The 27,735-nt window shown below is 41.3% G+C and overlaps 1 protein-coding gene across 3 annotated transcripts in view; it reads left to right on the top strand.

Annotated features, from left to right (window-relative positions):
- LRMDA (leucine rich melanocyte differentiation associated) overlaps positions 1–27,735 on the top strand; it is a 676,631-nt gene that overhangs the window by 547,910 nt on the left and 100,986 nt on the right. The window contains exon 7 of one of the 3 annotated variants that reach the window (XR_012663092.1): positions 19,474–19,559. The exons of 1 other annotated variant lie outside the window; for it this stretch is intronic. Coding sequence is in view for 1 of the 2 variants with exons in the window: in XM_075109327.1 (XP_074965428.1) it covers positions 19,474–19,558 (85 nt within the window). In the remaining variant the exon portion in view is untranslated. Of the gene's footprint in view, positions 1–19,473; positions 19,560–27,735 lie in introns of those variants that run through there. One more of the 3 variants, XM_075109327.1, reaches the window with a different exon arrangement.

Here is a 27,735-nt window from a genome sequence, read left to right as displayed (position 1 = left end):
AAAAGTCCTCCTTTAAGATTCATTCATTAAAGAATGTAAAAGTTTTTTAAAACAAACAAGCAACTTCTTTCCTCTGTAGATGGAAAAGGAGGGAAAGGGACTGGGTAATGTAATGCTGTAGCCTTAAAAGTAAAAAGAAAAAGCACATTCTGCAAGTACATTCTGCAAGGCGAGAAACCAATAGATGAGTTTTTGTTTCACTGAAAAGTCTTCAGCTCACTTTAGCTTCATTTTCTCAGCGGACGGGAGCCTGGTGGCAGAGGGTCTGTGCAAGTGGTCATGGTGGTGTGTGATGGTTGCCTTTTAATTTCAAAGAGCTGCGCTGGAAAAGGTATATCCCCCCCCGCCCCCGTCTCCAGATGGATTTCTGACATTCCTGTATTTGTGGCTGTTCATTTCGGAGAGGGCGAGCGTGGTTACAAAAAAATATAACTTTGGAAATCTGTTAAAAGGTGTGACAGGGTTCTTTTTCCCCCAAAGATGGAAACTGAGGTTAAATTGTTCATACATTAAGTACTGTGTTTACAGTAACCGTTACTTAGCTGGCCGTTTCTCTTCCTTCAAAATTATATCCATAAACTAACAAATAGATTGAGGAAGCAGCTGTATTAGCTTCTTCCACCAGCACAGAAGAACGCGTAGCAGTTCTGTTGCAGAAACACGCTGTATGGGGGAAATGAAAATAATTTCAATATCCACAGGGCAGTTTGAAAAATAGGAGCTTGAAGAAAATAAGTTGCAGAAGAATTTTACATATATAATAACATTTTAGACAGCAAAATGAGATAGAGGATGGAAGAGTCTTAATCAAGTCAACGTTTTAAGCCAGCCAAGGACATACCATTTTGCTCTCATACTGATGTACTTGCAGTCCTGTTAACGCACAGAGATTCAGGCGCATAATTTGCAAAACGATGCGACAGTTTAAGAATCGTGCTAGTGGGGATAACCTTAATTCCTTTGGTGTTTCAGTAGGAAATTAAAGAGGTGATGCTAGCCTACGGGTGTCTACCTGCAAGTGCAGGGCGTATGTCTGCCGATCTCCGCTAGCCGAAACACGTGGAAGTGAGACTGCTAAGAAGTGGCTGTCGTTGGGTGCCCCTCTTGGGGAGGAGCGTGGGGTAGCAAATGTCGGGCATTTGATTTGCTCCATAACTGGACATTTCTCAGGAACTCTTTGGGTACCCGAGTGCACTGCGGGTTCTCCGTGTGTGCCCTCAGGCACTGCAGGAAACAAAATAATATTAAACCCAGAAATTCAGTGCGTGTAACTGTGTAAACTACTGAGGGCATTTCTCTCTCCCTGCTGTGCTGTGTTGCCCTGCCCCATTAACGCGGAGTCTTCTGCATGTGGAACCAACAGGCGCTTTGACTTCAGTTTTTTGAATTAACGTTCACTATTAGGTGAGACAGTTATTGAAGGCACCATTTAATAATATGTTTTGCAGTGGAAAGTGCAGTTTTATTGCAGTAATAAAGTATTTCTGAGTAATAAAATCATACTGTATCTAAAACGGCAGATTCAATAGAGGAAAAAAAAGAAAAAAAAATTAAAAAAAGGTGTCCTTTAGCGCAAAGGTGCTTCAACGAGAGAAGACAAGTGAACTCCAGCTGCAATAGTTGTCTGTAAGGGAGCTGAGCAGTTTCAGATTTATAACTAATGCCATTGGAGCAGCTGTTTTGCAAAGTGTAAAACATTCAGTGCATCAGTCTGTTTCTAATGATTTAATCTAAAGGTATGAGTAACAGAAAATGAGTTCTGACGTGCATAGTCAAAATATGTCATTTTCTTTTTGATACTTTATGCAGCCTACAGATATAATATTAACAAAAAAAGTCATGCCTGGAGGTAGGTGCTGAGACCAAAGTCCACTGCGGAAACAAGAGAATGTTACGAATGATCTTTTTTTTAGCATTTCTTCCAAAAGTTTCCGAATATGTGTAACTGGCAATAAATCTTTCATTTAAATGTGGATGTCTGAAGATATTTGCCGTGGTATTTATTTCTGTTATTCCATGCATGAAGCCAGATAACTGGAGCAGAGGAGTCAGAGATCTGAAAGCGGGCTCTGTTCATTTGGTTTCATGACGTTGTCTGAGAATTTGTGGTTATAGAACAATTAACTCAGTGTGTTAGAAAGTAGACCCAAATGCTAGATTTTTCTACCACAACTCTCATCTTCCAATTCTGCATTAATAGTAAAAAAAAAAAAAAAGAACAAATCAAAGACATTCAGATAAGCGTTTTGGTGTATAATTGATGTAAATTCAGAGACACACAACTTGAAGAATGTATTTCCCCTCCTCCCTCCGAGCTATTCTTGCCAACAGACGCCGTAGCAATGGTACATTTACTGCATCAGAGACTTTTATTTGGGGTATGATCTTGCGGCCCTTGTCAGAATGGAAGAAAGCGGTCAGAATAGCATACGCTGGGGCAATCCAGAGCTGAAAAACTTTCTGCGTCGGGATTGTGCTAAATTCTGCTATGAGAAGTTCGCAGATACACGTCCCAGTGCGAAACAGCGAGTTTCTAGAGCGTCGCCTCCCCTTGAGGCTGGCGGTCCTGCCTCAGGCGGGTGCGCAAATTCTGGTTCCGATCCCTCCTGTTAAGTTCTGACCCTGTGCAAACGGGGGGGGGGAAACCACAAAAAAACAACATTGATGCAAATGGAGTTGCCCTTCGTAAAGCTAACGCAGCGTCGGGCACGTAGCGCCTGAGAGGTACCTGCGTCATGTCCGAGCGTGGGAAGGACGGTACCTCAGAAACGCGGCTGTGCCTCAAGAAACCCCTGTCAGTGCAGAATTGCAGACGGTGACAAATCCTTATATTTGGTTGGTCAGCTGAATTTTAAACTCTCAGTATCTCTGCTGATCGTACAGAAACAGTAGTTTAGGAAAAGTTAATTCCGTTTATGTAAGTACTGGGGAATAATTTGGGATCGGGTTCATGTTATGCTGTTGGTTTGTGCCGTTGTTAGTTGTTGCTACGTAGCACTTCTGCTAGTCAAGCAGTGCTTACCCTAGTCAAGGACCTTCCAGCTCCCCGTGCCCTGCCGGGGGCACAAGAGGCTGGGAGGGGACACGGCTGGGACAGTGACCCCAGCTGACCCCAGGGATGTCCCACACCACACGGCGCCATGCTCAGCACATACAGCTGGGGGAAGGAAGGGGGAAGGGGGACGTTGGGAGGGATGGCGTTTGCTGTCCCCAGCCACCGTTAGGCGTGACGGAGCCCTGCTCTCCTGGGGGTGGCTGAGCACCCCCTGCCCATGGGGAGGGGGAAGGGACTCCTCGGTTTGCTGTGCTCGTGTGCGCGGCTTCTGCTTTACCTGTTAGACTGGCTTTATCTCAGCCCAGGAGCTTTCTCACTTTTACCCTTCCGATTCCCTCCCCCCTCCCACCGGGGGGCAGTGAGCGAGCGGCTGCGCGGGGCTTGGCTCCCGACTGGGGCTAAACCATGACACCGATGTTCAGAGAATTAAGTACCAATGAACAGGTTTTATGTTGATAAAGTAGACGCACTTTCATAGAGATCAGTTCTTTGCCTGGTGCTGTGTAACCATTTTATTAGTGAGATAAAACATACAATCATTACATTTTAGTACATGCATCTGGTAGTCCTTTAAGGTATCAAGTATAAGGGGAAATGTTAATATTATCATTGTATTTGTTAGTGGTACAACTGCTACTAGAACACCGTGTTTAGGTTTGCAGAAGCTTGTGGCTCTAGGAAGTTGCTGGGAGACTGGAGAGAGACCTGAGGGGGACAAGGCAAGTGATTTCTTAGAAGAATGGATAAGATAATATATGGTGAGGAATTCCAGGGAATTCTGTCTCTCTTGCGTAACCAAGGTGGTGTGAAGAGGAGAGCTGATCACAGGGTATCAATGGCATCACCTCAAGTCAACAGCATCATAAGGAATAAGATTGAGAGCTTCCATCTAATGGGCAGCGGGTATGAAAAGAACCAGCTGTTGTACTGAAGCCTACGCACCCAGGGTAGAAAAAACAAGAAGAATTTTTATGGCAACGCTAAGTTGTTGGAACAGATTTCCTAGAATTGTGACAGACTGTACATAGATGGCAGTTTTTTAGCCAAGACTGGAAGTGCTCAGTACACGTCAGCTGTGGAAGTAACCACAGCAGCAGCTGAAACCCAGGAAAGTTCCATAGTCCTCTAAACGGGCAGTTACTCTGCCTTACAAAAAACTCCCCTCACCCCTGGATTGCAGTATGTCCTGAAGCTGTGCAGGTTTGGGGGAATAGTTTCTAGAGCTGAGGGATGGCCTTTGTCAGGTGCTTTCTGCCTTTTATGGACAGGCACCGCTAGTTAGAGCATCTCTTCACTGGGAGCATAGAAAGGCTCTCAGCGAGGCAGAACCCAGTGCATTTTAGGACAGTATTCATGAAGTCCGTCACCTCAAGAAACAAAAAACTTCTCGCTTTTACTAGTATTTCATGGCCAGGCTGAGCTCCCAAAAAGCACCACAGAGCTTGGAAAAGGAGTTTTGAGATAAAACGACTCTTCTGCTCTCTTTTCTCTCCTCTCATGTGGGGTGAAGGTACCGTCCGAATGAAATCAAAAAACAGACATCACTTACTAATAAGTTTAAGAAAAGTAATTACAAACATTAATTAGCTTAATTGTGTTATGGACTTCACCTCCCTCTTGTTATGCATTTCTGATATATATAGACAAGAAGTCTCAGTCAGCTCTGAACTCCTTTATGCAGGACATCATTTTAGATGGAGCTAAGAAATCCTAAAGCATTAGCACTGCAACCGTGTTTCTTGTGTGCCTCAGTGGTTTTTGTGTTTAACAAATTCATGTAATTATATTTTCCGTAGTTATTTTTATTGCCTCCCCCTCTTATAGTGTGTAGCGTCTCCCATTGCTTTTAGTGTATTCTGAATCACTAAAAAACCAGCTAAATATACTCATGTGTTACTGTCATATGGCACTGCAGTTTAATGTTTTTGTATCTGATCATATCTCTCATGCCTCAATCTCTGAGGATCCTAAAATTGCTTCCTGTTCCTGTGGTCAATCAGTCCCCTAAGAGCTTGTTTTCTAAGCAGGTGCTTTACAAATTAAGGATATATTGGTTAACCACATTTGGGTTCTCCCCCAAATTCCTGTATTTGCATTGTATTGTGCCATGTAAGTCATAGGCCTAAATGCTCTCTCCGTCACAGCTCAGCTTTAAAATTGGCTGTGACACGACATCTTTTGGTATCAGCTGTGGAAACAAACCTGAACGTAGACACTCGCTTAAAATCATCAGCTTTAGAAGGTTTTACCTACAGACAGGTGGTAGCTGAAGAGCCAAAAGGAAGAGGCAAAGTGTGTATTGCATATATGCTGGGTCTTCTGGCTGGGAAAGAAGCCATAGGAGAGGGAAATCTCACTTTATAAACACATGAACAGTTCACCTGCTGACTGTCAGAACATGACAGGGACTCCAGTTCTTCTAATTGGGACCCAGATGTGAAAGCCTTCAGAAGGTTTTTTTAGTGCCTCTTGCTCCCTCCCCCCCTCCCCGCAAGACCTGGCAAATATTCTCTTCAGTCAGGCCATTAACTCTCCTAGGAAGCAGGAACAGAGACAAAACCCCAAATCTGGTCTGTATTCATCCTTTTATTTTACCTCCTGACAGGGCTGTTTGTGAGTATTTCTAACGGGAACAACACTAGCTTCATCTTTGCCTCCTCTCTGTTTCCTGTGAGCATCCTCAATTAAATATTCTTTTTTGTGTTTTTCGTGTATCTGGAAAAAAGTCCCTTTAAAGGTTGCTATTGTAGACCAGTGCTCCTATTCCGATCTTATTGCCTGGTGACGTCGCTGCAGTGGACTCGGTGTTGCACTATCATGATGATACAGCACAAAGCTCTGAGGCAGTAGGTCTTTTTTCACAGGTCTGTTAGTGTTTTTTTCAGTTTGCTCAAGACTAAAAGTACTTTAAAAGCCCATCGGACATTTGACAAATTCAGGAAATTGCACTCACAAGCTACTTCAGCAAAATTAGCCCCAGAAATAGTGGGATGGATGTCACGTTTGAGTTACTCATACGACGTTTTCTAGCTGGAGTTGTGGTTTGGTTTGGTTGTTGGTTCGGGGTTTTTATTTTGTGCGTGGGGTTTTTTTTTTCTTTTTAATGTAATTTTGTACCCACTAGTATGTTCTCAAGGAAATGATGCTTCCGTGGGTGAGCCCTCACAGTCAGCAGTGCCTGGCTTTTCAATTCAAACCTTCCTTCAGACTACCCGTTCCGCCGGCAGCTTTCCTGACATTCTGAAATCCTTCAGAAGACACCATAGAACACGCAGCTAGCACATAAAGTTGATTTTACGTTTTCCCAGTCTCAGGCTACTTAGTGCAAATAAAATCTTGTGCCAGTCAGCCCAAGACGTGTTACAGCACTGTGAAAGCCCAGCCTGGTAATTACAGATGTTTTGCACTGTTCGTGCGATGCCCAGATTTCTCTGAGATGGGTTTCCTTCGGCAATACGTAGCCTTACAGTACAGTCAACAGAACGTTGCAGAATAGCGATTATGGGAATAAGGAGGAGGCACAAGCTGTTGGAGTGAACGCTTTAATGCTGATACATTTTTTTTCCCCTGATAAAAGCAACTCAGATAAGAGGATATTCAAGTTATTGTAGCAATTAGTTTTTCTAAGATGTCTATCTATATGAAACGTTTCGTGGTAGGAAAAGAAAACCCCAACTCTGTAGCAGAATACAAAGTTTATTACATTTCTAGACTACATTATCCTTGTCAGCTAGATTAAAGCATTCTCCTAGTTTCTGTCCTATATTACCATAACAAGTGAGGAAATAATGTAGTGTTGTTACACAGAGCGGCTTATAAATTTTGACATAAGTGTGAGAGAAATCACTTGAAATGTGAAGCAACCAAGAGGAATAATTAGGAACAGCGGAATGATCTCAGTAATATGACAACAGTTTCTAAAGCACCCCACAGGATTGAAATCATCAGGTTTGCTTGACCTATATCTTTAATAATACAGCTCATTGCCCTTGTATTGAAGCTAGAGGGTAGGACAAAGTGTGAGCTTTATCATGTTTTAGGAGAAATTGCAAAAAGTTTATTTATTAACGCGGCACAAAATGGCCCATTTCTATGATTACCAAACAGGAAAGCAAGTTGGGCCACAGTTCACCACACAGAACACTTTATAGTCAGGCTTGGCTGGCAAAAAATATTATGTAACACTCAAATAAGATAAATGGCTGCATTGGCAGTGGAAATAACCTTCTGTTTAATTAGAAAATAAGAGCTATATGGGACAATAAAAATGGTTACTGCTGCCCTCAGTCACTGTTTAATAAATATGATAGTGCTGAAGATAATGCTAAGTGTTATTTATTTGTGCAATATCACGGGCTCAGTAATTGTTCATGTTCTTGATAGTTACCCTGCGCGTACAATGAGTCCGTTTCACATTTTCTTTGTTTAATTCTTAAAAAGGGAAGAGGATTTTTTTTTTAAAGCTGGTTTTGAAAAGCCAGAGATGCGATCAGAGTCCGTTCACCTCTCAGTGGTTGCTGTAAGCAAGCTACTGGTTTTCTTGGCTTGCCTTCAGGATAATTAAGCTTGGAAACTAATTGTTTCATACTTTCCAGGCTGGATTGTCTGTCTGCCTTGGGTATGCTTCTGCGCCTGCGAGAGGAGAGCGTAACTCGGATTTTTAGCTGTCCATTTCACCGTGTCTGTGTTTATAATTAATATAGTTCTACGGTCTGATTTTTAGCACGGTTTTACCTTGCTTTGGCTCCACTTGGAGTTCTGAGCGCTAAACATGTACAAATCAAGTCCTGCAGGGCACGGCGTGGAAGACTGATGGTTTCGGTGAGGGCTTCTCTGTAAAGGGAGTAGTTTTTCCTACTAAATTGAGCATCAAATTGTGTTATGTGCACATGTATCAAAAGTTTTCTTTCCCTGTAGAGCACGTTTATTAGATATGGACATTGTTGTTGGTTTCACGTCTCTCTCAAATGCTTGACAGAAAGGCAGGGCATGGGATGTGTGTGCAATATACTTCTAACAGGCTGGGTACCCCAGCCCTCTTGCTTTTGGTCACAATCTGTCTATTTTGAATCTGCTCTAAGTACGGGGATTTGAAAAAGGATATCAAAGACTCTGCTTGGTTTTATCCAAGGGGAAAATTCAGAGGATGTTTCATCAACAAGTTTTAACCCCTCCTTCCTCCCCTACTTGCCCCCCCCCCCCCCCCCCAAAGATAGACTGTATGTCAAGAAGCCCCCCTTTTCTTCACACAATTCACTTTAAGCTTCAAAATCCTCCAAAATCCCCAATCTCCCTTTGCAGTCTGGTTCCCACTCTCCAGCTTTCCTCATCTCCCTCTGAAAGAAAAAAGCTCTTCTTTAAGGGACTGATAGGTTGTAGAGCGATGCTTAGCAACAACATTCCTGTGCCTTAAGTAGCTGCAAGCCCCTAGCTGAACCCTTTGATGTGACTGTCAGGGCAGATTTATTTTGTTTTAGCACATTGTCTACTTGTCCAGATGTATCAGGAGATAAAAAGGAGTCATGTTTACACTCTTTTTGGGAGGGGGAGGCGGGGGGGAGATGTAATTAAATCGCATTTTTGATGAATCTCTGAGAGAACGAGATGAAGAACACAGGAATTGGCTTGAATATAGAGGAGAAACCCACTTGCCTGCCCTAACACCTGACGCTGCCGGAAAATGAAGTGTAAAGCCATAGCACAAAGTGTTGATTTGGTTCTGCTGAGGCCTTTGACTCTGTGTTTTCTCATGTGCTGGTAGTTCCCGAGAGGCCAGAAATGCCTGTCAGACAGTAGCGGTTGAGCACTATACTCTTTCCCGCGTGTCTTATTTAATAGTTTTTATTTGTCCAGGTTGCAAATGCCTTCGTTTCTCTCTAGAATATTAATGTTATAGATCACATATCCCAGAACTTCAGACTGTGGTAAGTCACTGTCAATCAAACACTTACAAAAAAAAAAAAAACAGGCCTCAGTGATCTTGGATAAACAAATGTGCAGTGTAAGGCGGGCCTCGCTGAATTCTCCCGGAGAATAAATACCACAGATAAATCCATTTTTGTTTATTTGCTTTTAACTTGCACATTTAGCAACACCATTCTGAGCTCTATTAATAACCTGCGGTGTGCAGTGGCGAGCCCCATTCCAGCGTTCAGTGTGCTGTGGGTACGCCAAGTGAATAAAACGCTAGTTTTAATCTGCTGTTACAAAAGTTACTCTATTTGCATTTTAAATAGGTTACACTACAGCACCCCCTTCTGCTGACTGAGTAGTGTGGCAAGAGCTTTTAGCTGCAATTCGGTTGTATTCCCACGTGAGAGAATGAAGATGCCTTGAAAGCATTTTTAACCTTCCCATTTCTTCACGCCTGTGCCCACTGAGCAAGGAGATCAGTGCAACCCAGCAATTGTCATTAACTGCTGCGAGCTCACAGGTTTTAGGACCTGGCTTTCATTTTTGCAGCATTGTCCATGCTTCTGAAAACAAATTACGCAAGCGGGGGACGGCAGGGTGAATGGCAACGCAGAGAAAACCCTCCGGTGTTGCAAACAACTGTGCTTGGCCAGTGAAACGTACGCAGTTCTGCATTCCTCCGGTTGTCGTTGGATGTGTTTGGAAGCGATGAAATTATGTTACTGATTTAATTTATGGAGTGGTCTCAGAGGTTCCTATCTAAAAAAAGCAATTCACCTCGCTGATTCTGTCTCGGCTTTTGAAGACTATATAGACATACTAGATTGGCAAAACCAAGCGTAGACGTTCTGAACCATCTGTGTTTCCAAATACAGGTGGATGAAAAGTACTAAGTGTGTTGTGTGTAATGTGTGTCTGAGTTCTGCGGCTGTGTTTGGATGTAGCTGGTGTGCTGTCGCCATGCCATAGCAGAGTCTGATCCCAGTAATTGCTCCAGTCGTGCTGCGTTCTGTAGTTGTGATGGAATTGGCTGAAAATATTGCAGGGAGTGACTGAAGGAAACTTGGGAGCTAATACCTCGTCAGTGTACTTCCCTTCGCCTCCGTGACCTACCGATGCTTGTGCATGTTGTGTTGAAGCTGTAATACCTGAACCTGCAGTACTGGCCTGTCGCTCCTTCGGAGCTGTTGGGCAGCGAGTGAAATGCAATAAATGGCACGTTTCGGCGTTGCTGAGGTGGGACCTTGGAAGAAGAGGGTTAGCATCGGCTGGCAGCTGGGGGGTCCTCTGTGGTCCGCTTTACAGGACACCTCAAAGGAGAGCTGTCTGTGACCACTCAAAATTCTTTAGCGAGAGTTGCAGTTTTCTGGTTTGGGGTATGACGGGCCTATTTGTGGTTATTTTTCTTGCACTTCATTTTACTGGCGTGTAAGCCCATTGAATCCTGCGTGCTGCAGATGAAAAGAAGGCAGCGTGGGTGTTCCCGGAGGGTGAAGAATGTAAAGATGCTGGTCAAGAAATGCAAGATAAAACGTGCTTCTTGTTTGGATTTACCTTCCCTAACCCAGACTGGGAGTCAAGACCAGCAGATTTTCCTTTATTGTTTTATACTTTTCGGGGTCTTTTGTCGATTCCCTGATTTTCAGTAATACCAGTCTAAGAGAAGCAAGAGCATAGAAAAATCTATTTTAGGGACGACTATGATTTAGCAACACCAAATTTACTTTGTAGTGCGATTTTAAATGGATTTATTCTTATTTTAAAACCTAGCATTAAGTTTTACAGTGAACAGATTACTTGTTGGATTGTGTTAATGGGTATTCCTTCCGTTCACTGTCGTGTTGCTAGCATGTTTCAGTGCTCCTTTAGGGACGCATCCTGTTCTCTACCATAACGAACGATACTGAGCCACTTGAGCAGCGAGCTTTAACTCATCGCAAATGAAAATATTAGAATCTGGTATACGATTAGGAAGGGGTGGTAATAGCAAAGCTGCTTTCCTTCAACTCATTAAACTGAACCGAGCGAGCAGCAGAACCCCTTGCATCCTTCTGCTTTTACATGTGGGTAGCTAAGATAAAATTTTTAAAAAGATACAAAGCAAATACCACGCTGTAAGAAGTAACTTTTTTTTTTTTTTTTAATTAAGCTTGAAAAATTAGTATTAAGAAGATGCTAAAATTCTTGATTAAAGATCTGGGCTAAAATTCTGTTTAGCTGAAAAAGAGTGGTCTTGGCAGTCAGAAAACCCGACGGGTGTTTTTGTATGCTATACGTTACAGTAGAACAAATCAATTCAGGCTCCTTAGATGCAGTCATTGCCTTGTGATTATATTTGTGTAAAGTCTCGGAGCCTTTGATCAAAGAAAGGCATTTGTGACTAGGTCTAATCCAAGCTCTTTAAGGTGTTTAACTTGCGCGGGGGGGAAGAGGTTGATAACAGCTGGGATTTAAATTTAGTTTTGCCGCACTTTTGTTTTGAAAGGATTTCTATTATACACTGCCTCCTTTTCCATAGAGAAGATGGATCATTGAGTAAACCTAAAAGGGAAAGAGGATATGGGAGGAAATGGGTGGGGACTTTGAATTAATCTTCTGAAGAAAAATGTTTGATCAGCGGGTAGGAGAGGATGAAAACCTCTGATGTTGACAGCAGGCAACTTTCTGACTAGTGCGTGATTGACAACTTTGATGCTCCAGTGGGGAGCGAGTGTCCAGCCGCGCTCAGGCATCCTCTGTCTGTGGGTGGTAGTGTTAATAATGTGGCAACTGGAAAGATTAATTGTGGACAAGCAGCAGGATTACGAGGAGGGCTTCACAGGTCTAAAAGGAACAGTGGTAGGAAGGCCTCTGATCTGTCAGCCCAAAAGGAAATTAGTTAGGGCAGGCTGGAGCAGGCTTAAAAAAAAAAAAGGGGGGTGGGAGGAGGGGGAAGATGGAGTAATGGGAGAAGGGAAGCATTTAGGATATTAAAGCAATATGAAGAGGATATTGAAAAAGGTCATAAGGGGATGGGGCCGATGTTCTCGAAAGACCTTAATACACTACATCCTCTTACAGTACATGCAGAGTTCAGCTCGTTTTGCAGGGGACTGCAGGGTGACTTCTGTCCTGGTTAGAGCCGCAACATGAGCTAAAACCTGTTACTTGTTTCCAAAATGAACCCGAGTATAAACTGAAATCAAGAATTTTTATAGATCTCTAAATGCAAAATAGGAGAGAGCTTACTTAAGCTGTTTCTGCAAGTTACTAGCTGCTGTGTGTTTTATTTCCCACTCTTTTTGGTAGAAGCAGGGATTTTGCCAATAAATTCTGTGTTACCATTAAAGAGGCCATTCATCATGCTTACTAATGTTATTAATCAAGATACACCACAGTACTCTTAAAATGAGATCATTTTGATAAATCATGTATGACATGAAAAGACTTTATTCCTTTTAAGTGCAATTTAGACTGTAATTTTTTTCCTCATTTATGATTCATGGGAGAAACATGGATAAAATTCCCTTGCACATTTACACCTTATCTTCAGTAATAATTCAAAACTGCTCTTAGATGAAAATTCAAGGTCTGATTCACCAAAGCTGAATGCCAGCTCATTATTTTCTGGCATTCAGTAGTCCAAAAATAATGTCCATATATTAGGTGCTTTTCACAATAGTTGAATTTGGCTGCACACCAGACATATCGATTACACTCAATTAAGCCTAAATGCATAAGAATTATCTGATGTTCATTTACATTTTTGATCCAGTTGTACCCTGCTTTCAACCTTGCAATTTAACACTAAGTGAAAACCAAAAGGTAAAGTAAATCCAAGTGAGAAGTGATGATCTCTCTTATATGAGAATAAGGGAAATAGATTCTGAAGTGCTTTGAATCTTCTTAAGCTCCACTACTTCTGTTAAATAAGCAAAATTCTCTTGCCTTTTCTTGTTAAAGGTCATTGGAATTGGAAGGCCAACCAAAATATAAGATTGCTGTTCTCCTTGTCTTCCCAGTACTGTAATAATTTGGTCTACTCTATTAATAGCATCGCATATGAAAATAGGCTGCTAAAATGTCCGGAATGAATATTTGCCGAGTTCAAAGTCACACTCCTGATTATAGCTGAGACACTGGTGTTATTTATTGAATTTAAAAATGCCAGAAATGGGTTGCAGCATTTTTTGCTAACAGAGGTATAAATATTAGATAATTTTTTGTTTATTCTTGTGTTTAGAACTGTAAAAAGGAAATGTCTAGCAGAGAGATTTGATTTGGAAAGCAGAGTCATTTAAATTTTACTGTTTCTCAAACCATGATTCAAAGAGGATTGGCTTATCTGAACTACAGTCCCCCTTCACTTCCTTCAGCAGCTGAAAGTATTTGGAGGAATGTGTGCGGTTGCCAAAACCAGCAGAGCGTTTGTATTTTTGAACCATCGGTCCCTACAAATTTGTTTCGATGCAGCAGATGTGCAGTATATGCTGATACTGCACAGGATGCTCCCTTACTAGTACCGTCCAATATTGGGGGTTTTATTCCTTGACGAGTGGAATTCGGGGATTAAACAATCCTTTAGTCGAATTAGACGCCCAGACTCTTGAGACCCGGTTGCTGGTGTGTGGCTGACTTCATTTTCTTCTAAATGCTATTATTTGCGTTGTTTTTTTCCCCTTTCACGCTTTACTTTGTGTTTGCATCCTTTTGCACTTCCACATCATGCTAGAAGTTATGCATCACAGACTCAGAAGGTCAGACTCCTGATGATTTTTTGAAAAATTATTATTATTAGTATTAGATTAGTAGGCAAAAAAGGATAAAACAAACAAAAAAACCCCTTATCTTACTAACACCTGCCCTTACGTTTGTTTCTTGTCCAATGAATTCTCTTAATTATCAATAAAAAAAGCCAAAACACAAAACCTAAAACCTTGGGAAAAAGATTCCTTACATTTCTCTACAAAATTATTTCTAATGAGATACTTCTATAAAAATAAAGTTAAATGGCATATCAGTTCAGAGTAATCAGATTGTGTTTGTGTTTGTCTTCTTTATTAGGACTGGTTAAATTACTGGTTTCAATTTTTTTAAAAAAGGCTGCTGATGAAAGTAAGTTGTTCAGATCTTGGTGACATTCAGCCAAATACGAGAGGCGCAGTCAAAGGCGTGACACTGAGACAAAAGCGGGCGATACCCCTTTCCTTCTTTCCCGTCTCCCGCCCCATACTCAGCTGCTATGTTCTTCTGTTTTTCAGCACCGTGGTCAAACGTCTCAAACCAGATTTTACAATAAATCACTATTTCTATGCCGGGTTAGGACGTCACCTCAGTAAGCCGATAGAGATCAGGCAAGTCGTGATAACACCGTGCATCTCTTCCCCATCTCCCCCTTAATTAAAGTGACTCTAATTGATGCTGGAGGTTTGTTTAATAAAGGCAACTGCTAACTGGGAGTCACCCGAGCTTGGCGGTGGAGCAGGGGAGCTGGGAGGTCCCATTTCGTCGCGGCAGCGCCCTCCCACGGTGGCATGCCGTGCCACCTGTTGGCTTTCTGGAACATAACAGAACTGGGGTGGGTGGCAAACTCAGGGTGGCCCACTGACACCTCTGGGCTGGTTTACAGGTACGGAGAAGGAAGCAGGACCTTCTGTAGCCTCCGTGTACAGTGGTCCTCTCAGGTCCTGCGTTCGTGCGTTTCTTGCCCCTTCCTTAATTTCCTCCGCTCACACTTTATCCCTTCCTTTCACTGGCTGTATATTCCTGAGTTCATAGAAAAGCCAATACATTGTGAATAAAGTTGTCCTTCCCTGACCGCTCCCTAGGACGGAACGGTTAAAGACTTGGTATATTGTTGCTTCCTGTAATATTTTCTGCTATCCCAAGTCTCTAAGACCTCACAGTGAAATGAAAGCCCCGTTGCGCTTGGTGCCCTGCAAACTCATGGGAAGGAACAGTCCCTCTAAAGCAGTGTTTTGATACTCTCTGCAAGCATGTCATAAATTCAACCCCAAATAAATACATTTAAATCTTTTTTTCTGTTATTAGACAGCCTGTGTTCCTCATCACACATTTACACATGATTTATAGATACACATTTTATCTGTAAACAGTTAATTTCTAGTTAGCTGTGTCTAAAGGTTTGTGGAAAAAAAATTCGAGGAGGAGTTCCATGGAAAGCTTCTGTACATTTTATCACAAATGTGAACAAATCACGATGGTCCAATGTTCTCACGGGTTAAGCCACGGGAGCTGCTGCCGCCAGTGCTACAAAGGGGTAGATTCGACACATGGCTGATGTATCGGTAGGCAGCTACGCAGGCAAGTTTTCAAAATAGATATGAATTATTGAAGACTGTTGCCATTGTGTCTCTTGGGGGAGATACGTGAGCCCAAGAGATCCAAAAGCAGTCCGTAGCCTAAGTAGATGTTTACGCAGACATTTCTTAAAATTATAGTAAGCCACGTATCTGTTAAAGTGTGATTAATTTTAAGCATTGGGTGCATTTGAGACAGGATAAGCTTATCAGGAAAATATTACTGTTTGCTTACATAAAAGGAGAAGTTTTTCAAACGCGAGTATGGGTTGATACTTCCAGTTGGAACTACACCACAGATTGTCCCATTAATCATATATCTTTCTGGAGAAATGTTTTTGCCAGTTTAAAAAATGGATAATGCAGTGATTTCCTGCATTTTAATTGTAGTTTCCCTGTGGATATATTAAAAATCTTTTGAAATAACTCATACTTTCTTACTAAATCCAAGTTTTGAATCTGGTAACGTGAGATGTACCATTGGGCTGATCGCTGCAATGTCACAATGTTGTTTTCCATTTTTATTTGAATGTAAATCACCAAATGAGAAGCAACGAGCTTTCAAATTGCTAAGGTCATTTCTCTGTGACCTTACTAGATGACTTTGACAAGTGTTAAAACTGTGATGAATGGAAACAAACAGCAGTATCACAGACCACAAGAATTCTTGATAATTGTGGGTCAGGCTTAGAGAATGAGTATCATGCTGTCCCCAAGAAATTTGCCTCTTCATCAGTTCCCTAAAGAAAATGCTGGAGGTTTGAGATGTTCCCACACTAGATGACAAATACGTTGCAAGAAAGAAATCCCAAACACTTAAAATCTTTCTAAGGTATCAGATACAAGAGAATCCTTAGTCTATGTCTTGAGCCCCATAGCAAATAATATTTTCTTAATTATTTTGGGTTTTGCTACCCCGTCTCATTCTGCACCCTAGCAGATGCTAGGATCTTTTGGATGATGGCTTGATCAGGCGAAGACTTCTCTCTGTGATGTCCTCTGAAAATATTTTGGAATTAAACTTTTATTTAGCTAAGGAAATCTTCCCTTGCTTGTATGTGTGTGTGAGTATGTTTGTATGTAATCTCACTTACCACATCTTTCCATAAGTCCATGTCAGGTATAATACACTGATGGCTACTTCAGTTACTGGTGTGCGTAGGTGTGCACGGAGTTTGTGGCATTGCTTAGAAATGACGGTAAGTATTAGTAGAGAAATACCAGGGTACAAATACAAGCTCCGTGACACAAATAGAATATCAACTATCAACGGGTATTAATGATATTCCATTATAGCCAATATAACCTAATATCAAGCCACGTCTTCCTCGTCAACAGAAAGTACAATTTCCTAAACAATAACCATTGCTTTAGTTAAAATGACTTCAAAGTTTAGGCTTTGGGTTTTTTTTTTGGTTGGGTTTTTTGTTGGTTGGTTGGTGGTTGTCTGTGTATTTTTCCTACTGCAGATTCTACAGGATCTGTAATTTTGATGAATATGGTTTGAAATCTGGTACTCTTCTACAGTCTGTCCATTTAGTATCAAGTACAACAATTCTTAGCTCGGACAAAACTTACAGGTTAATATGAAGGCAGAGACACCTCAATTTAGCCAGTGTTTGGTTATGTGCATAACTTAGGCTGTGAGTAGTTTAACCCTATTGGCCTTGTAACTTTGATAACCTTGTACCATGATATACTGCAAAATTCAGGTTACTGTAATGCTTGCAAGAGTACAAGCTCCTCCTGTAATAACACCGTTAGAAATTCGTTGCTGAGCTATTTGGTGACCTGTGCCTGTGGAACTGAAGGTGGCACCCGTTTTAACCAGCTTTCCTCAAAGCTATTGGTAGTTCCTTTCCACTGCAACAAGAGCTTGTGATGCACGTGTATCCAGTACTTGCAGACACAACTGTCACATGTCAGTGCGTCACTGTCAAAATAGTCCTGCGAATATTAAGAGTAATGCACTCTACAAATCTGTTTGGAAAATAGCTTAGGTCCAGGCGTCACTATGTGGTGGGGAAAACAAATAGCTCGCTCTCTGCTGGTGCAGAGGCTGACTCAGAAACGTGATTCAGAACTCCAGCCAGTGTTTGTGCAAAACAATCCTAACCCTGGATGGTATTCCATAGAATTAAAGTTGCTCTAACTGAATGCTTAGCTCAAAGGTAGTGAAAACTGTTCTATATTTGACAGGGAATTATATACTGTACATAAAATAACAGCAAAACACCAATAAACAAACCCTCCTGTTCTTGCTTTTCCTAAAATTGGAAATAAAGCTAAATTGCGCCTTCACTCCAATATCCTTTTTAGAAGCTCTTGAGTTTTGCCCACTCGGTGGTGTATTGCTGAAAAGGCAAAGTCTCTTCCAGTAATTTTAGGAAAAGCTATCATCAAGCTGTCAACAGTCTAAATTGAGATTAAAAGTACCAAAGAGAAGCCTTCACTATTATCAGAGCCCCAAATAAGTACACTTGAATAGGCAGATAACATCTAGAGTGTACAGTACGAGACCACTTACTCCTCCAGCTTTTGGAGTGATTTACAGGGATGAAGTCTTACGTTAAAGAGTTAGTGACATTTTTCTTCTTGTCTTACCCAGAACAATTAGGCCCAAAGAAAACAGTGGTGAAGACGTGCCTGTTCCTGAAATTATCTTCAGATGTTACATTGCTGGGTGTCAGGGGCATCTATCCCATCCTCTGAGATGTTATGTGCTCTGAGATGTTCTGAGATGCGGTCATCAGAAGGAAGATTTCCAGTACTTCAGGGTACATTGAGCTGCGTGTTCCCATTGTTGTTCTCAGGTTTAGGCTGGCAATGAAGATTTTAATTAGTATTTAACCTTTTTCTTCTCCAAAACATTATAGCCCTATTTTACACTTTCATCTTAACCAGACATTGTTGTCTGGTTTTGAATTCATTTCAGTTAAAAAGAAATACTTTTGAGGGTATGGTTAATTACAAATTAAGAAGTAAGATTGAGGTGGATTTCTTTGACTTTTGCAGCTGATAGGCCAATATATCATTAGGGAACAACCTGCACAGAAGATAGCAATTATTTCCTCAAGACTCCCTTTAGTAAATTACCATGAGATTTGAGAAATAGTTTAGCTTCTGTGTTTCTTCTCTTTATTCTATTACAAATCATCATGTAACTTTTGGTGACCGCTGGCCTTTGTGTCTTCTATTAAAGCCTGTCCTTGTCTTACGTACGTTGCAGTGGGTAGATTGTAATCGCTCCAGAGCAAGCTCTGTACCTGAGGCTGGACATGCCACTGCTGTGATATAAACCCATCTAACTTCAGCTAAATTTTAAAACCGGTGATGATGGTTGTATTCACTGACTCAATCCTTTATTTCCCTCTCTCCTCCTGACAATGCAACACTGCTGCGTGTAACTAAAAAGTAAGGTGGTAAATGTGGCTTGTCTTGGCTTTATGTTGCTCTTTCCTTCAGATGAAATCTCCAGCTGCGTGAAGATTATTGTAAACTAAAGCTCCGCAGTCTAATCTTTTTAAATTGGAATTGTAGGGTCTTGAAGTGTTTATTATGGGGAAAGACTTGGGTTTCCTCTCTTCTCCCTTAACACTTTGCTTTTAAGGATTCTGAGCAAGGCTTCTTGGTACGTACTTCTTTAAATGCATTAGACTTTTGGTGTTTTTCAGTGTTTGTTAGCAACATTTCTATGTACTTGTCCACTTTTGTGCATTATAGGCATTATCATTAATTTTTAAGAGATCCCTTTGCTTTAGGTCCCAGGACAGCAGAATGGCAGAATCAGGTTTTTGCTTAGTTTTGAGAAGTACGTTATCTTATCCCAGCTTTCTACTTTGTGTCTCCTTTCTTACCTATGGATTCACTCGTAACTTTTTCCAGGTAAATATTAGCCTGTTTCACCAAAAGGAACATTTTTAACGTTTGCCAAAGATCTCCCGATAAAGAGGTTAATCTTTTGAAGCTGTGAGCTGTATGAGAATATTCTTTTAGTAATGATACCTAATATCATTGTGCAAACTCTTGCCAGTACAACTACCCTGGAGGATTGCAGGCAGCCTTAGCAAGCACTAATTAATCCTCCGTGGCTGGTGACTCTGTGCACCTGTACCCACATCACAGCACTCATCTCGCAGGTGCAGCCTCTTTGCATAATCATTGACTTTTACCCAGAATGCCGATAACATTTGTTTTGTCGCCCAGGCCTCCGGTGATGCTGCCTCCACCTCTCCAGAGATGCACTACACCCCTCTGCCGTCGGGATCCAGAGACCTCACCAACCACAGAGGTAGGACCCAAACTTGTCGGTGTGAACGGCTGCGAGGCGGTAAGCTTTGCTCCGAGGCCTTCTCCGTATCAGTTACTGCGGCACTAGCACTTTACGGAGAACACTAGATGGGAAAACCACACCTGTCAGGACTACAGATTTTTAACTCTTATTGAATGGGGTTTAAAGGCAGTCTACTGGGAAAGCAAATAAATCTATGGATAATAACACTGAGTGATATTTTTTTGTGTGTGTGTGAGAAAAATGTAAAGAGATTAGAGCGCTTAAATATCACTAAGTAGATGATTACATGCAGCATTGGTGATTTTGAGAGAATTTGTAAACTTTCTAATATTTGTAAAGAGAGAGCTTTTTGGCAGTTTAACAGTTCAGGGCTGTAATTTTGAAATGTTAATACGTTTTCATTGCAATAAAAAGGGATTCTTCTGTGTTTTTCAACATTAAAGGCGATTCAGCGTTCAATTTCCTTTTTCACCAATCCTTAGAACTCAAAAAGCACCTCGGGCAAATTCTTAAATTCCTTCCGCATACCTGCGGAGCTAAGAGTTCAGGGAACAGGTGAAAAACTGAAGCGCTTTCACCTTTGTTATACGAAGGAGAAATTTCTAAAGCTTGCAGCATTTGGTTGGCTTAAAACCAGAGCAAAAATACTCGTTTCCCCCATTAGACGCTGATTTAGTGTTGATCATGTAAACCATTTGCACAGAGGCAGGTTTTGTATAGGATACTAGAATCAACGTCAGTTTTACAATTATGAATTGATGGTAGCTTTGTTTTAGTGTATGTTCAAATTCTGCAGTGCTGCAGAAGATTGAGGCAGTGTTAGTAAAATGCTTCGTTACCTGAAACCTGAAGGAATCAGGCAGGCAATGCAGCTGAGAAAGGAGCTGTGGCTCAGGTGGGAAGGACGAGGAAAGGAACTGATTAGGCTTTAATTTGCTGCAGCCCGTATCACTGCCCTTGCACGAGGGTTAAAGCTGGGTGTGAAGCTACATCCTAGTCTGGGTGTAAATTGATCCGGTGAAGTGGAAATCGGATGTCCTGAAAGTGCTGTGGTGCATTGTGCTCTGACAGTGAGCTCTTGTAGTAACTGGTACTTTTAAAAGAGGAAGGACCAAACCAAAATCCCGGATTTGAGCACGCACCTGAGAGATTACGAAAAAGCCCAAAATAAAATAACTACACCCCCACCCCCCCCACCCCAATTCCCCAGATTTGTGTTGTGGCTTTGATTTTCAGGTAAGCGTATTTGCACTGAGGTTGGGTTTCTGGTGTTGGATTAAACAGAGGTCTAATAAGACAATAGGTAGAATGAGAGAATGTTGTAAATGCCTAAGTTCTATGAAAACATGTTAAAAGCACCATTAAAAGCCAGGTGTCCTTATATGAGTTTATTTAGACGATAGTGAGTTAGGAGCGTGGCTTCATGGCTGGTTTTGGAATCAGGCTTGGCAAAAGAAATGCCAGTGGCATGAAGCCTCAGAAGCGTGTGCCTGCATTAGTGATTGAATTCTCTCGCAATACAGCACTCGTGCGGCTCCAGCGGGCACTGCAGACGTGTCCGTGTGGGTGCCCGTTCAGCGCCGGAGCTAGGCAGGTTCCAAGTACCGCTGTCTTCGCTAGGGTTCGAGAATGCCTGCTCCCTTCCTATAAAAGGGGAAAATTATATTCCCCAGATTATCCACTTTCTACCCTTAGCTGTTCACATAACTCTTTATTACTTCTCTTTACTCTTCCCAGAAATATTCTGCTTTGCATGCTAAACGTGCTGAAAATTTCCTTGATGATTAAGCAGTTATAAAGTGAATGGCGAAGAAAGCGTCATCCAAAAAATTGGCCCTAAAGAGACATTGTTAGCATGATCCCATAAGTTTATATATACGTATATATAAAATATATTCACAAGGAAATAATTAAGAAAACTTTCCAAAATTCCAGGTGTTGTAAATAAAGCTTGGAACAACCTGCTGGCAGAGCCCATTAACTCAATCAACTTCTTTTATACAAAGAAAAAATCTCTAAGTTCACAAGCCCATAAAAGATGAATTGGAGTCAATAGAAAAATCTCCAAGAAAAGAATGAAATACTTAAACGAGCTATTTTAGGTCCTGAATATCCTCAATTTTATTTCTCACTGAATGCTCTCAGTATTGTAAAAGATGATTGAATCAGCTGTTCCGTATGTAAATATTGGCAGTTTTCAGTGCAAACTGGGAAGAAGGATGCTGTAAGTTTGAGTGCTCTTGTTTGTCCCTGGAGAAACTTGTGTTTACCAGAATCTGAAAGCCTGGCAAATGACTTGGTATCACTGTAAATTGATTTTGGGGGGATCGGAAGGGGGAGCAGGAGCAAACTGCATGTATTTGAAGGGTATGGTTTTACTTGGACATTTCTCACTCTATTTAGCCATGAATTTTGCAGGGAGAGAAAAAGCACGTAATTCTGCACGTGTTGCGCCGTGCATCGTATAGCTTTTGTGTTCATGCGTACAGCCTATTATTTCCAGACAGGACCTGGTCTGTTTGGGTTGACTTCATATTTTGTACAGACAATATTCAGGAATTGTGAAAATCTCTCACTTTCAGAGCCCACAGAAATGGCATGTGACAGTGCAGCGTCAGCACGGATGGATACGGAATAATCACTGTTAAATGTTATATTCTCAAGCATCCTAACAAGTGATATAAGTACGTGAGGAGAACAATAAGCATTGGATACACATTTTTAAGCTTTAGAAAATGCCTCTTCTTCCATCTTGGGAAAGTTGTTTTCCCTTACTTTGTTGCTTAGACCTGCTTTTCCGAGTTGTACCTTTACTTGATCCCACTGTTGATATTTATGCAGATTTAATTTTTTAGCAGAAAATACCTTGGCCTTCCGTGCAGGTTTTGGGCACCTGACAGCAATATGACTTGATTCTTCATGAGATCTAATTGCTGTGCCATTAGCCAAGCCTTCCAAAGTGGTAATTTTATAACAAATTTTATTTTTTATTTGATTCCAAAACAATGATCTCGAACTCTGAAGTGTCTTTCCTTGGTCTTTGTTAAACTGGCATTTTGTATTTCATTTTATGTCGTTTTAGGCACCAGTGGTTTACTTGTGTGAAGTTTGTACAATTCTCATACCCAGATAAAACAAGTCGGTTTAAAGACACGTCCTCCCGTCATACAATGTGCTTCATTTATTTTTAAAGTCCACTGCTGGTATTGTTCTAGTTTTCAAATTTTCTGATGCAACAAAATGAAACGGGCCCCACCTTTCTGCTTGCCCAGATGTATCTACCTTTAAGAAAAAAACATCAGTTACTTATTGTTTGGGGGTTTTTTAAATAGAAATGGCCCTGCTCCCAGTGCACAAAAGTAATGAAATGTAGTGCATTTTAGTAGAAACTTGCTCCAAAAATTTTGTTTATGTCTGTTTTTTTCTTCTAAGTGCTTTGTACCTATGGCCCAAGTACCCTCCTGTTCCTTACTGACAACTTATTACCTGGGTACATATAAAAATCTTAAAATAGAGCTTTCTGTTCTTAACATAGTTGAAATGGATGGAAAAAGAAATTTTTAAATTGTAATAATGTCTTTGTAAGAGTAATTTGCCTGATGTGTGGAAAAGGCTCCCGCCCTCCACCCCCTTCAGGTCGTATATTCCTTTTTCATAACGGCACCTTTGGTAAGGAAGTTCCTTTGTTGCGCGTAAGCATTTAGAGTCCAATTGCCTTCTGAAAAGAACAGTGCTTTCCAGTTGGTGGGGAAAATAGTAATTTATCATTCTATCTCTGGAGAATCATGACTATCATGAAAATCTGTTTTTCCCATATGAAAAAAAAGTGCTGGATGCACTTTGTATAAACAGGTATTTTATAACACTGTCTATTACCTGATTTACTTGAAAACCTATTCATTTGCCAAAGGCATTTGGTTTCCAGTAACGTTTTACAAATGTCTCCTTTTCTTGCACTCTTGTTTCTGGGAACAACCAGTGGTGACTATGCCCCATAGGTTACTGGTAAAAGGAAGAAGAAGCAGTTTCCATTAAAAACTAAGCCTATATTTATGTAAGTAGTTTTTAGAGCCTTAGCTTGGATTTATGCCAAGGTTTAATAGTTCCAATCTATTCTGGCTTGTAAGAACTTCCTGAACAATCCACTGTCCTGTTTTGGTGTCCCTTCAGTTAATGATCCGAGTGTTATGGTACGCGCAGACGTTACATTTTCTCCTTTTACATTTGAACGACGAGTGCCCAAATGAAAAACTAGTCTAGATTCTACCAGAATATTTGAGCCAACTGACAGACACGTTTTCTTTTTGTTCTGAAATGGTCTAATCTGAGTTTGAGTGTCATAAACTGCATTCAGAAGCAACGCCCAGAAATCCAGGGACAGAATATTTTTAAGCTTCCTATTAATCCTCGGTAATTTTATAAAGCGTTGTTGAACAAAAGGAGAGCAGGGTTCATTCTGCTCTCAGTTCCTCTTCTTGTCGAACAGGGGTGTGCTGAAGATTTGCTTTGGAATTAAGATCGTTCCGAACTCTCGCATTCCTAAGCAAGCAAAAGCATGTAGGCATATAATCTCTTAGAGACACCTGAACTTGATCTGTCTGGGTTTTTCCCTGTGATCATTATACTGGCCTGTGTACTCGGAGTGTTTGACGCATTAAATTTTCAGCGATGACTGGTATGACTATACAGAATGCATTCGGTCGGATTTTTAGGGTGTAGCGTACATAAAAGCCAGCTACCAGCCCTGTAGGAGTCGAGATATGCCCTAGGTGAAGAGGGAGGTGTACTTCAGAATGCACAAGCAGCATGGGGCCGTCCAGTTGTGCTGGAATTTACGACCCAATAGATGTCAAAGGAGACATAGTGCTTCCAAAACTTGGTGTCGAAGGAAAAAGTAGAATTTCTGGAGAGCCAGAGGGAGCAATATAACTGATGTGATATGTGAAAGCCCCAAACTATCCTCCGGGGATTTACCTGTTCTGCCTCCGTTTGCTCAGCCTGCTCATACCTTAGAAATAAATGTTCTCAGGTTCATCTGGAACTAATAATGTCTGTCGATCCTTCAAGAATTGGGTGAAGAGTTTCAAGATAATACTTTAAACTTTCTGAGGCAAAAGATAAAATTGACATGCGCTTCTTAAAAATAAATGTTAATACACAAAGTTCTTCTTTTTGAAGGCTTTCAACTCAATACACATGCACTCTGAAAAGCCATGCTGTCTTTAAATCACAGACATGAAAAGAAAAGGAAATCGGTTTGCATAAAATCTTACTTGCAGAAAGATAATTATCCTGTTTATATTATCATTGCAGTCTTCTCTGTTGTTGTTATTGACACAGTTGTTAGGTACTCATTGTGTTTTCAAGCCAGAGGCTTTTTTAGAGTTTGAAATTGATTGCTGGGAAAGTCACAAAGCAATTTATGTAGCAACTTATCATAATTAGTTAGTTTTCTTAATGTGAACTGCACTTTATGTTTATCAATTGATTTTTCTGTGTATCTGCATAAAGCAGCTCATTGTGTGCTGTCCAAAAAGAGAAGAATAATAATAAAAACACTGTGGGAAGCACTTTATCATTCAGTTAATCTAAGGAATCCTAAACAATTTTTTAACAAAAGGTGTCCATATATACATATAAGAAGTATTTGCTTTCACTAGTCTAGTAACTACGAATAGGCTGAATAAGTGGATTGCAAGCAGATGCAGTATATGGAAGTTCTGTATCGGGCAGAGAGGTCGCGAATAGTGAGAAATTTTCTTTGTTAGTTTACATGAGGTGTCCTTTGAAAAGACGGTGGTTTTTAGCCGTATGATGTTCTGGTGAGTGATAGACTGCCTACCTCTTAGGCCAGGATCTTCTGGCCATGAGATGAATAACCTTAAGACAAACAAACAGAAAAAAGTTGACAGTAGCATGGAACAGACAAGGTCATATTTTCCAGGGGCAGGAACACTCAAAACTAAGCTGTGACATTTCCTATTAATGCCAGGAAATATGTCCCAACAATGACTTGCGCTGTGCTCAGGACTTAGCCCCAAAGGGAGTGGGTGGAAATCCTCTTCTTCTGGCACTGTGTGAAGAAACTAAAATAAGGAATTTGTTGTGGGAGAAAAAAAAAAATCCCATTTGGCTTGCCTGTGTGAAATGAGAAATTGGGTTCTAGTGCCCTGCTTAGTTTTTCAGTTTGGGAAATGACTGTTAATGGAAGCACAAGAGGCAATGGGAGAAGCACGGAAACCAAGGAGATGGTAAAGATGAGTGCCAGTGTGGGGAAGACTTGGTAAGACAGACCTGCCAAACCTCAGCCTTGGGCAGGAGATGAACGGAGCTGACCCATGCCTTCAGTGGTGCAGGTAACTTCGGACCTCTGACTGGGACTCTTCCCTCCCAAGCTGCGCTCTAGTTCACTGCCGCCTCAGCTTTTCGGACGTGGTTGCATTGTGGGGGGAAAAACAGGTGGTAGGGATGAGTGAAACAACGTAGGTGGGGAGAAATGCTAGAAGGCACCTTTCCTTAGAGAGGCTTACTGCTGTGAAATGCTTCCATCTGCTAACAGAAGCCCACCTGGGTTGGTATTTGCCCCGAGTCTGCAAATGCGTCGGGCATCTGTCCCCACTGTGTGAATTGATGCAGTCACAGATGTTGCCTTGCAAAGGCATCGAGAGGTCCGGCACACGCGCACGTGGTCCCTTCAGCTCTTGGCCGTGGAGCGGTTTATTACTGGGCAGTGATGAAAGAGAAGATTAAGGAGGGTCTCGGGTAGTAGAGCCCTACTTGGGGCTCCTCTCCTGAGCCCTAATCTTTTTGTGTACTGGAAGAGAACCACCGCCAATAGCAGTGATCTTCTGTGGACCGATTTACCTCCCTTGCTCAGTGGTGATAGCCTCTGCCAGCGCCTGTGTGTTTCTCTGTAAAGCCCAAGGACTTTCGCAAATGTGGAGTAAATTGCGGTTGGATTTGAGTGTGACCTTGACTAATATGGTTCAAGAAATAAATTTTCTGGGTCATTGGATTCATGTTCTTGTCACTTACAGGGTCAACAATTTCTTGTCTGTGTATACAAAGAATGTTGGATTTGAATCAGGATACTGTAGATTATTAAAACTTCAGCATAAAAATGTACTGTTATCTCGTATATTGCAATGATGAGAGCGAGTAGTCATGTGAAACCAGGGTGGGGTGAAGGAGTTGGGGATGATATATAAGGTGACTTGCAGTTTTGTGCAAAGTCTTTCTTGATGGTCAGAAAAGTTAAGATTTGGTTTTAAATGACAGCGTATTTTAATTTGTGAGCTTTCTCTGTGTTCTGTGGTTTGAAAGTGAACCCAAGGGGAGCGACCAAGCTGACCAGCTGTAAGTTCCTGGAGGATGACTTCCTGGAGCACTATGTCTCTGTGGGAATGAAATACGGGTGTTTCTCTGCAGCCAGACTTTAAAAGACATGAAGAGAGTAATTAAGTGGTTAATCAAATTTAGATTAAAGTTTTATTAAATATCTAAGGAGTTGGGCACGAAATTCCCATTCTGCATGTAATGGGGATTAGGAGCCTAGGACTCAGGCAGCCTTTCAAAGTTGTCAGCACTTTTTTTCCAAATATTATAGACTTTCATTTTTCCACAGTGCACATTCCCCAATCTGACTGTTGAAGACCTGACCGTTTTCCATATTTTTGTCACTATTCCCATAATTTCTGAGGTTTTCATTGCAACTTTTCGCATATTTGCCAAAACTAACCTAGCAGCCTGGGCCCCAGTTACCCATACAAGTGTCACATCAGAGGGAATATGATTAATGAGGAAAAAGCTGTAACTTCATATTTTTGGGTAGACTAGAAAGTGTCTGATGTTTCACAACATAGCTCATTTTGTCATGCTGGCAATAAGAAACCATGAGAATGCTCAAGCTCCAAGCAGCGTGACTATAAAGTGGCAGAAAAACATAGAAAATATTGGCTTCTCTAAGTGGAAACTTGGGATCCAAAACCATAAACCTATCTAAAATCATCTTCAGATACGCAGGAGAACTAACGATGCAGTGAGTCTGCAATTGGCAATTAAAAAAAAAAGAGTCCAGCAAATTTGCCACTTGGCTTTATAATCTTTTACAATAAAGGAGTCCAGTCCTGGGCCGCAGCGTTACAGCCCTTCCAGAGAAATCAGGTTCAAGGCAC

Source organism: Phalacrocorax aristotelis, chromosome 14, assembly GCF_949628215.1.
Source record: "Phalacrocorax aristotelis chromosome 14, bGulAri2.1, whole genome shotgun sequence".
NCBI lineage: Eukaryota > Metazoa > Chordata > Aves > Suliformes > Phalacrocoracidae > Phalacrocorax > Phalacrocorax aristotelis.
This window is presented reverse-complemented; position numbering and strand designations above follow the sequence as displayed.